This window comes from Ammospiza caudacuta, unplaced genomic scaffold, assembly GCF_027887145.1.
Source record: "Ammospiza caudacuta isolate bAmmCau1 unplaced genomic scaffold, bAmmCau1.pri scaffold_39, whole genome shotgun sequence".
Classification (NCBI taxonomy): Eukaryota; Metazoa; Chordata; class Aves; order Passeriformes; family Passerellidae; genus Ammospiza; species Ammospiza caudacuta.
In genome coordinates, this window is record NW_026683124.1 from 3314823 (window position 1) to 3326179 (window position 11357).

Sequence of the window (11357 nt, forward strand, 5' to 3'; positions counted from 1 at the left end):
CAAATATGACCTAAACCTCTGTCAGATACACTTGTGAAGTGTGTCTGAATTTGCAGTGTGAGCCCAGCACATCCCTCTGGCAGGGAGGGATGGCCATAAACAGAAAGCAGTTCCTGTTCCCCATAACAAACATCTAACTGGCATATTAGGGACAAGATTAGGAGTTTTAAATGGAATTGATTCAGAAACACTGGTGAATAAATTGGCCACTGGAGCAGGTAGCCTAACAAAATTGAAGCAGCCTTTATAGTAATCTCTATTGGCATTAGAAACTAGCCAGTGACAGATTTCAAAAGTACTGCCAAAGTAAGGAAGTATGAAAAGGCCAGGGACCAAGACCACGAGTTGATAGTAGAAACACTTAGTATAGTACAAGATAATGTGTCTTTAGCTTTCAGTTGTATACAAGCACAGTTATGGATACAAGCAACAGCAGCTCTGATCATATGGGAAAGGGGTGCAGGTAATTTTCCAATTCAAGAAATTGTGTGGGATAATGTAATTGATGTTGAAGGGAAGTTTCAAACCTGGCGGACTATGGTGAATTTCACCTATGATCCTGTTTCTAATGTGGCAACTGCCTTTGTGCTTACCATACATAATGCCACCGTTTATGTTATCCATCGCATCGTTGCTCTAGGATTAAACCATGAAACTTAGAATCCTGCACTGCTAGAGAACAGATGGGATTCATTTGTGAAAGCAATACTATTAACGCTCAGGATGTGTGTTTGGACACTGAGCAGAGTATTTATCGCTTCGAAATTCATCCAGTCACTGACCAGAAAACTGTGCTCGTATATACTGGAAAAGGGGGTATGCTTGAGAACTGTTTGTGCTGCTGTATGCTACAACGTGTAGCTGTACTAACATCTTTGTCAAAAGCACATGGTGAAGCACTAAAAGACACTTACTGTTGTGAAGGTTTTCATTAAGTAAAAGAATTTACTTATTTCCTAGGAAAGGGGGGAATGAGACAGAGTAAAGATCCATTCTGAATTAGGTGAAGTGTCTAAGAGAGGTGAAAAGTCTGTGAGGCCAAAGCTGAAGAAAGAACTCGCATGCCGAGACAGCAAGGAGACAGAGAAAGAAAAACAGAAAAGACCACAAGGTCGATTTGCCCCCGACTTAGAAATTCCTTTGATAAAGAAGAACTGGTGCTAAATGTCACACGGAATGAATATGTATGAACTTATTGTGAAACTGTATGCATATGCATTTGGAAGGGGGATAAAAGAAGACCCGAGGTCTTCAGAAGTACGTATGCCTTGTTGGGGGACTTGCGTCCGGCACGCGCCATAAATAAACATACCGGGCTTTCCAACTTTTACAAAGTTGTGAGGTTTCTTCTTTTCTCCGCAAAACATTAGTTACCCAAAAATGTTCCAGGTAAGTAGGACTAGAAGGAGAAGAAATAGAGAACATCAGAAAGACAGAAGATCTATAGAAAGACACTCACATATGTACCAACTGCTTGGGCTCCAGCTTCACCAATGAAAAAACCCCTGGAGAAGGCAAGATCCAGACCATGGGCTGGTCTTGTGCTCTGGCTTTTAACACCCTGGGCCTTCATGGGCCCGCCCCTGGGGTGGGACTGCCAGTTGCTTGTCCAATCAGAGTCAGGCTAGGCACCAGCTGTTACTGTGTGATTGATTGACAGCTCAGCCAATCAGAGTGGGGTTGGCACAGCATCTGCTGTGTGATTGACAGCTCTGCAGGGCCAGGACAAGGGGCGGGGCTCTGTCCCACCATGAACCAAAGCCTGACCTGGCCCTGGCCACAGACGGGTATTCCAAACATCCCAAGGTATCTCGGGACATCGATCTCATCCAGCCTATGACAGCGACCCGTGTGACAATATGGAACCTCATGGAGCCATGAGTCACTTGTGACAATGCGGGTCCAAGGACACTACGGAACCTTATGGAATCAAGGAGATCATTGTGCAACTCAGGGGCCCTATGGGCGCAAGGGTCAGTAATCAAACACTGGGGTCCATAGAAACAAGGAGCTATTGTGACACAGCGGGGCCGCATGGAGCCAAGGGAACCCTGTGACTCTGTTGGGGCTCATGAAACCAAGAGGCCATTGTGACACTGCAAGACTTCGTGGAATCAAGGAGACCGTTGTGACAGTGTGGGGAACCATTTTAAAAAATGGGAACATGGAACAGGTTTGCCTGGTTTGGCCTCCTGGGGACTGTGTGACAGGTCCCACTGAATTTGACATGCCAAGGGCCACTTCCCATTTGACCGTGAAGTACTGGGGCTCTGTGCTTTCCTTCCTGTGGAAAAGAACTCTCTTTCTTGTCTAGGCTCACATGGCCAAAATTAGGATTCTACCTCTAAAATTCCCTATATTCAAAAGTTACTCTCCAAATAAATCTACCAATACAGTCAAGTCTTGCCAGCCTTGGCCTCTGGTGACTGCCTATCATCTGACCCTGCACCACTGGGGCTCACTTGTTTCCTTCCTATAGTCCATTGTGACACTGCAGCGTGTTGTGGAGCCAAAGGGCATTGTTACACTGTAGGAACCTGTGGAACCAAGGGGATCATTGTGACACTGTGAGTACCATGGATCCAAGGGGCCACTGTGACACTGTGGGGTCTTGAGGAGCCATGGAGACCATTGTGACAACTCGGGAGCCTTGTGAAATGCAGGGCATCATAGTGACACTGCAGAGTACCATGGATGCAATGGACCATTGTGACACTGTGGGGCCTCATGGAACCAAGGACATCATTGTGGGTCTGGTGGGCCGCATGGTCCCAAGGGGCCAGTGTGAAGCAGTGGGGCTTTGTGGAACCAAAGGGCCATTGTGATCCTGCAGGGCACCGTGGATCTGTGGAGAGCATTGCAAGGCCCCATGGAATCATGGAGACCATTGTGACACTGTGGGACCCCATGGAACCAAAGGGCCATTGCGATCCTGCAGGGGCTCATGGAAGGAAGGGGCCATTGTGACATTATACGAACTTGTGGAACCAAGAGGATTATTGTTGCACTACTGGGCCCCAATAGAACCAAGGGGCCATGGTGATAAAGAGGGGCTTCATGGCACCCAAAGACCATTAGGACACTGTGGGGCCTTGTGGAACCATAGGTACCCTTAAGATCCTTAAGGACTCGTGTAACCAAGGGGCCATTATGACACCTGAGGGCATCATGGAAGCAAGGAGCCATTGTGACACTGCAGGGCCCTCTGGAAGCAAGGGAACATGAAATAGGTATGACTGCCTTGGTCTCCCAGGGGTCATCTGACAGGTCTGGCTGAACTTGGAATGTGGAAGGCCACTCCCATCTGCCCCTGAAACACTAGGGCCCTGGGCTTTTCTTTTTATGGAAAAGAACTGTCCATTTTTTTCATGCGTCCATGGCCAAAATTTGGATTCCACCTCCAAATTTCTGTGTATGGAAGGATTGCTGCCAGAGAAAAGGTGCCAGGACAGACAGGTCTGGCTGGTCTTTAACTCCTTAGTGCCAGCATTCATCTATTTTCCGAATACTGGAAAGGGCTCTTAGCTTTTCTTTGTATGGAAAAAATCATCCTTCTCCAGGCACAAATGTTCTAAATTAGGATTCCACATTCATAATTTTGAATATCCAAGGGTTGCTCAAGCAAACCTGCCAGGACAGACAGGTCAGGCTTGCCTTGGCCTCTGGTGGTTGCTGTTCATCAGCTGCTGAAACCTGGGCGCTCCATGGCTTTCTTCCTATGGAGACCAATGTGACATTTGGGAGCCTTGTGAAATGAAGAAGCCATTGGAACACTGCAAAGCACCATGGATCCAAGGGACCATTGTGACACTGTGGAGCCTCGTGGAACCAAGGACATCATTGTGGCTCTGTTGGGCTGCATGGTCCCAGGGGGCCAGTGCAAATCAGCAATGCGGGAGTTAGCCCAGCTGTAATTCAGAGTCAGACAGATTTTACCCCGGAAGAACTGGACGTGAGTTTCAAGTCCTAGGAATCATTCTTTTAACTTAGGGTGAGCTTGAGAAATCCCCCATAAGCCTTTAGTGTTGTTATGCTAAGTTGTCCAAGTTCTACTCCCCTATTGGTTTATTGGTTACTTATTTCTTCTATATGATTATTGTTCTAGTTTTCTAGCCCCAAGTATCTATGTTGTTGCTTCCCCTTTGTCTCAGGTTTTAGGATCCTGCCCCTTGTACTGTGCTGGACTTCTCCATGTTTATTATTTTTCACCCTGTTATTAAAGTTCCTTTGAAACAACTCCATTGATTCTGCTCCTTTTTATTTTCACCACACTCACCCTGAACTCAGGGAGCCAGGGATGTTTGTCAGAGCCACCTTCATTGTGACATTTGGCGCCCAAACAGGGACCATGACATTCAGGGCTCCCTGTGTCAGTCATGTCAGCTGGGGTTAGCTGATGGATAGGCCAGTGCTCCCTGGGATTTTGGATTGTGCCGGGCCTGGTGGATTCATCGTTGCTTCAAGGGACCTTGCCCAGGACCGGCAGGGACAATGATGGTTTCACCTGCATAGGATTGCAGGTGGGTTTGGGGAAATGCAAGATATTTATTGCCCATTTTGCCACTGTGTTTTTACAGTATGCACCCATGTCCCATAATTAATTTGAGGTGTTGCGGTGGCTCTTCTCCATAAGGCAAAGAAAGAAAAATGGCCAGCCATATGTCCACAGTAGAAAGGAGTGTATATAGATGCTTTAATTCTCACTGGTCATGATGAAATATTTGCAAAGAACAAATAAAAATCAATCATGAGGTGGATCATTAAAAAATTATCAGACACCTCTGGTGTCGAAATCCATACCACTGAATTTTGAGACTAAGTGGAAGTTAAATTGTACAACCTTTTGATCAAAAGGGACTCCATTGCATCCCACATACTCCCCATCATCCACACCACCCTTGAGACCCTTCACCAGCCAGCAGTGTGTTGAAAACTCAATCCATTGGTCACTCCTAACTCGGGACCTCGCCCCAAACCTGCCTTTATCAGACTTTCCACGATCGTCCAAGATGGCGATGGCCATGCTCTCTTGGAGTATCATGCCCTGGAGAGTTAAGGTGGAAGGAGCCTGAACGTGGCTCGAGAGCCCAATCATCCTCTCTCCATCTTGGCTCTTCCATTTCCTGCTACCACAACCTTCTCTTCCGCCCTGAACAAACCTCCAGACTCCACCCCCAGAACTGTGGGTCACACCCCCACTGTCAATCATTCCACCTCCACCCTGGGCCATGCCTCCAGAATGCCAGTCCAGTTGTTTGCCATCCTAAATCAAGGCCCTTCCTCCCCAACACCTGACAAAATGGCAGTGCCCTTTGCCTCACCCTCCGGCAACAATATGACCCCGTGGTCAAAGATACTAAGCCCAACTGTCACACTATTTCTAATCCAAATGTTTCTCCTCCAAGTTATTCTTCCTCCTTAGAAAATAATTTGGATTCTCCAGAGCCACCTCACCCCTTTAACCCCAGAAGATCCCTGGGAAATGATCTGGAAAGAAGCAGTTAAGGAAGGAGACTGGCAAATCGTCTCAAAACTACTTGTTGCCCCGGTATGTTATGAAAGAAGGAGGCAGAATCCCAGGTATCAGCCATTGGTTTGAGGGGAAATCAAGGATCTGTGTAGGGCAGCTAAAGGCAATAGGAGGGACTTCCCTTGTTTTAATGGCCTAATGAGGGCCATGTTTACTGCACATGTCTTAACTCCCTATGATTTAAAATATATTATGACCATGTTGTTGTCACCTACAGAATACACCCTGTGGGAAGGGGGATGGAAGTGTTTACTAAATCAATTAATAGCAACTATGCAAATAATGAGGCAAGAGCGGAATCAACCATCTAGCTGGAGAAGGACAACACAGCCTACCAGATGACTAAGCAGCAGGTATCCCTAGAGAAGTATTGGATGATATCAAAGAGATGGCTTTGCAAGCTTTAATCCAGGTATTTGATGGTAGCATCCCCAGTATGGACTACCTTGGGTGGCTGCAGCTAAAGCTTTAGGACAATCAGACCATCTTGGGTGCCTGTTAAGTAAGCAAAACAATGCTACCTCCCTCACACTGAGTGGCCTGCTCTCAGACATAGAGACCATCAGACATGCCACCTTGCAGAACAGCGATAGAGTTTTTACTCTGGGCACATGGGCATGGCTGTGTAGACTCTGAGGGCATGTGTTGCATGAACCTCTCCAGCCACAGCGAGTCAATCCACAAGAGCATTCAGGTACTTGAAGGATTCAAGAAGCTTCAAGTGGAAAAAAAAGACTGGTTCAATAAACTCTTCCAGTCCAAGGGACTAAAGGGTTGGATGATGTCTAGCTAAAACAGGACTATTAATACTCCTAGTGGTTGTTTTGTATTGTTAATTTTCCCCTGATTGTTTGAATGCTTTTAGAAAGTCTTACAAAATTCTTTCAGTTCCATCTTTGTTGTAAAACAGAAAGGGGAAAGATGCCCAACACAGGCTCCTCATGGACTCCTTGGAGGAGAGAATTGGAGGTCAGGATGGCACAAAAACCTCTCAGAGACTCAGTGAGGAAAGGAAAATCCTTAAAAGTACCTAAATTATTCTTAAATCCATAAAGTACCTTAAAAACCTTGAGTACCTCAAAGCATTAATAAGCCCTTCTAAGTTTCAGTACAAAGCTCTCCAGGGACTAATTACAGCAGATAATTGGAGGCCATGATTGCACAAACCACTCAGAGACTCCAAGGGAAAAGCCAAACCCAAAGTCCTTTGAAAAACCTGCACAGAGGCTCCCGGTACAGAGGCAGCTCCTGGCAAGGGCAGCGCAGCAGAGAGACAGCTGTGGCCAGGAGCAGCTCCTGTGCACAGCCCAGCAGGGCTGGGGCACTGCCTGCAGCCACCCCGGGCACAGCACAGGGCACAGAGGGGTTAAACTCAGCCTGGGCTGGGAGCACAGAGCAGAGCTCACTCAGGGCTCACCAGAGTAGAAATCATTCCAGGTTTGAAACAGTCATTCCCTGGCTTTGGGAAGAGGAGGTGCCGTTCCTGCAGGGATCTCCTGGAGCTGGCACATCCCACAGCATTGAGGACCTTTCAGGAGGACTCTCAGAGCTGCTCCAGGGCAGGGCTGTGGCCCCAGGGCAGGGCTGGCTTTCCCTGCTGCCCCAGCCCAGGCACAGCCCAAGGCAGCTCCTGTTGCCAGGCTCTGCTGCAGGGCTGAGCAGCCGGGGCTGCAGCCAGGGGTGCCCAGGGCTGTCCTGCAGAGCAGGGTCCTGCAGCCCAGGGCGCTGTGCTGGGGCAGGGACTCTGCTGCCTGCCAGGGACAGCTCTCAGCCGGCCCAGGGAGCTGCTCCCAGTGCTGGGGAGAAGCTGTGGGGGGAAGGAGCCACCCTGAGCAGGGCAGGGGCTGCTGCTGAGAGGGGCTGGGTGGGGCAGGCTGCTCTCAGCTCCAGACTAGCATGCGTACAGCTCCAGAGCACACTTCCCAAGGAAGGTAAGCCTGGGATTGCTGTAAAGATCAGGAGCTTTCCTGAGAGTGTTTTCAATTTCTTGCTTGGAGAAGGATGGGAATGTTGGGGTAAGGACAAAATGATTTTTTCATTTTATAGATTTTTCATATATTTGTAGCTCTATAAATTACTTTTACATAGTTATAAATCTATAATCCTTATTTAAGTCTATTAATCTCTTAATGAACTGTATTACTATTATATACTTCTATAACTATCATCCTGTATTTTCTATTATTTTCCCTAAGCTTTTTCTATGATTTTAGGAAAATAAGCTGATTGTCTAAATACATTCCTGAAATACATATAGTATACAATACATATAGTATCCTGTATAGTCTTATTATCAGGAAGAGGACCTACAAGAACATTTTGTTTTTTGACCAGAATGAGAGCAGTCATAACAAAAATAGAAGGCAAAGAAGCCCTTGGACTTACTTCAATGGATTGAGCCAGGGGTGTGCAACTGGGGTAAGTGAATCTCCTGTTGGATGTTTCTGTAAATTTTCTTTATTAATCAACCTTAATAAATTGTGTAAATGAGGGCCCGGGTGTTCCCCATCCCCACTGGGACACCTGGAAGCTTCCAATAAGTGTCTGGTTTTTACTTTACTGTTCTAACACTGTTGCAAGGGTTTTTTGATTTTTTTTCTCTTTTGATTATAAAAAACAAGGGGATGAGAGAAAAAGAACAGGAATTGTAATCCCAGAATCCCAGGACATTCTGAGTTGAAAGGGACACACTGGATCATCCAAGGAATGTTTAAACACTTACAGAGACTCCAGAACTGTAACTTTGGGTGGTCAGTCTCTCTGCTGGGAGCCTCCCAAAGGGCCCTCAGCCACTCCTCAGCCCTGGACAGCAGCAGCATCACCTCTGCAGGGCCCAGCAGGGCTCTCCTGAGCTGCCCTTGCCCAGCTGCACACAGAGCCTGCCCCAGCCAGGGCCCTGTACACAGGCAGGTTTCTGTAGGGCCCCAGCCAGGGCACACAGGCAGGGATGGGCTCTGTGAGCGCTGTCAGGGACAAGGCTCCTCTCAGGAGGGAATGTCCAGGCCCAGGGAGATGCTCAGGGAGGGAGAGGGGGCTGAAGAGAGCAGTGCTGGGGGCAGGAGGGTGCTGTTGGTGTGTGGGAGGTGCTGGACACAGCTGGGCAGAGGAACGCTGTCCTGAGTGCCCGGCTGTCTCTGCCCTGCCCTCTCAGGCGCAGCACCACAACATCTTCTCTTGGTTCTGCACTGCCCTGATATTGTCACTCTTATCTGCTGCTCTCAGGGAGGCTCTGGCATTTGCAGCAGCTGAGTCAGGCACTGCCCTTGGCATTCCTGCCAGGCAGGGCTGTCCATGGGAATGGGGTGTCCAAGCTTTCCTGGCACCTGTGGGGCTGTGGGCAAAGCAGTCCATGGGAAAGGGGAATGAGCTGAGCCCCCTCCCTGAGATCCCATCATGGGCACAGCCAGGGATTTCCTTGCTGTGCCCTTCCAAGCTCTGAGCTGCCCTCCTGGGTGCAAATCTGTGCCAAGGTCTCTGGGAGTTCCCTGAATGTCCCACAGGGAAGGGCAGAGCTGCCAGAGCTGAGGAAATGCTGCTGGGTTTGCCACGGGAGCCGTGGGTGTCCTTGGCAGAAGGGGGTGCTGAGACCTTGCCCAGAGACCTTTAGAGAGGGTGAGACATTCAGGGATCCCTCTTCTCTGGGCAGGGTCTGGTTTATCCCAGGGTAACCTGGGAGTGTGACTGTGCTCTGATTGCAGTCAAAGGTGCAAAGCCAGAGCAGCTGAGAACCAGCCCATCCAGCCCCTCACCTTCCCTCAGCCACAGGGAATCCTTTGCCTCTCCCATCTCTCAGTGGCAAACTCAGAGTGCAGCAGAAATGCTGGGGATTGCTGACCTCAGAGAGCCAGGAATGATGTGTGAGTAGGAAAACAATTCCTAAAATCAACTCCTGCCATCCATGTCTTATAGAACTAGGAGTGCAGATGCTACCAAGACTTTCTGCATTCAGAGTGATTCCCTTGAAAAATCCTGAATATCCAGCCTTGACCGCCTGCCCCATGGCCACAAACCCAGAGCAGCAGGGCAGGGATGGCTACAAGAGAGCCCCCACACACAGGTGTGGCTCCTCCTGCCACACTCAGCCAGCACAACTGGAACTCAGGCAGGGACCTGGGTGAGGTTTCCCCAGAGCAGCAACAAGGGTGGGTGAGTCCCAGCAGGACAATCTGCAGGAAATGGCTAGTGTTTGGCCCACAGCAGCCACTCCTGATTTGTCACTGTCCTTTCTCCATGAATAGATCCCCATGTGCAGCACCAGCAAATGTCCAACAGCAGCTCCATCAGGCACTTCCTCCTGCTGGCATTGGCAGACACACGGCAGCTGCAGCTCCTGCACTTCTGCCTCTTGCTGGGCATTTCCCTGGCTGCCCTCCTGGGCAACGGCCTCATCATCAGCGCCATAGCCTGCGACCACCACCTGCACACGCCCATGTTCTTCTTCCTGCTCAACCTGGCCCTCGCTGACCTGGGCTCCATCTGCACCACTGTCCCCAAAGCCATGCACAATTCCCTCTGGGACACCAGGAACATCTCCTACAAAGGATGTGCGGCTCAGGTCTTTCTGACTGTATTTTTCATTGCAGCAGAGTTTTCCTTTCTCACCATCATGTGCTATGACCGCTATGTGTCCATCTGCAAACCCCTGCACTACGGGACCCTCCTGGGCAGCAGAGCTTGTACCCACATGGCAGCAGCTGCCTGGGCCAGTGGCTTTCTCTATTCACTGCTGCACACAGCCAATACATTTTCCCTGCCTCTGTGCCATGGCAATGCCCTGGGCCAGTTCTTCTGTGAAATCCCCCAGATCCTCAAGCTCTCCTGCTCCAAGTCCTATCTAAGGGAATTTGGGCTCCTTGTAGTTTCCATTTCTTTATCATTTGTTTTTTTTGTGGTCATTGTTTCCTCCTATGTGCAGATCTTCAGGGCTGTGCTGAGGATCCCCTCTGAGCAGGGACGGCACAAAGCCTTTTCCACCTGCCTCCCTCACCTGGTTGTGCTCTCCCTATTCCTCAGCACTGCAACATTTGCTCACCTGAAGCCCTCCTCCATCTCTTCCTCATCCCTGGATCTGACCCTGTCAGTTCTGTACTCAGTGGTGCCTCCAGCCCTGAATCCCCTCATCTACAGCCTGAGGAACCAGGAGCTCAAGGTTTCAGTGAGGAGACTGATGACTGGATGCTTTCAGAAACATTAAACTGCTGGCCAATTTCTGCGACTCACTAATAATAAAAGTCATAAATTATGTTTAGTGTTGGTTTGGTTGTGGGGTTTTGTTTCCCTTGTTTTAATTTTTCCTATTGTCCACAAAGAAATATCAATGTTTGTGCCACTTGGGGGTGGCAGTGCCGGGGCTGCAGCAGGGACAGGCCATGGGCACTGCTGGGGCAACGCTGACGCCTCAGCCCAGCTCCTTGCCCAGGCTCTCTCAAGAACACACCCAGGCCAATGCTCAGCACAGAAAAGCTCTGTGAGCAGCCCCAGGCTGGCCGTGGGCAGGCTGGGGGCAAACAGCATGGATGGGGCTCTGCAAGGGCCCTGGGGCAGATGGGAAGGAGCAGCAGAGCAGGGATTGATCCATCCCCAGATCACTGGACAGCCCAGGGCAGCGTCCCAGAGCGTCCTCATGGAGCTGCCAACAACATCCCCCCTCTGCAGCCCTGGCCTCTCCCCCAGCTCACACAGGTGCCCCATCCTTGCAGGCACAGACATGGCAGCACTGGCTCAGCAGTCCCTGTTTGCATTGCACACAGCAGGGGGAGCACCCCCATGCTGTTGGTGTGGGGACATGAACCTGAGGGGGCACAAATGCCATCAGCCCCTGGGGCCA

The 11357-nt window shown here is 49.6% G+C and overlaps 1 protein-coding gene across 1 annotated transcript; it reads left to right on the forward strand.

Annotated features, from left to right (window-relative positions):
- Window positions 1–9791: 9791 nt before the first annotated feature.
- On the forward strand, window positions 9792–10724 carry LOC131571836 (olfactory receptor 14C36-like). Its single transcript, XM_058824601.1, has one exon. The coding sequence runs from the start codon at window positions 9792–9794 to the stop codon at window positions 10722–10724; it is 933 nt and encodes a 310-aa protein (XP_058680584.1).
- The last annotated feature ends 633 nt before the right edge of the window (window positions 10725–11357 follow it).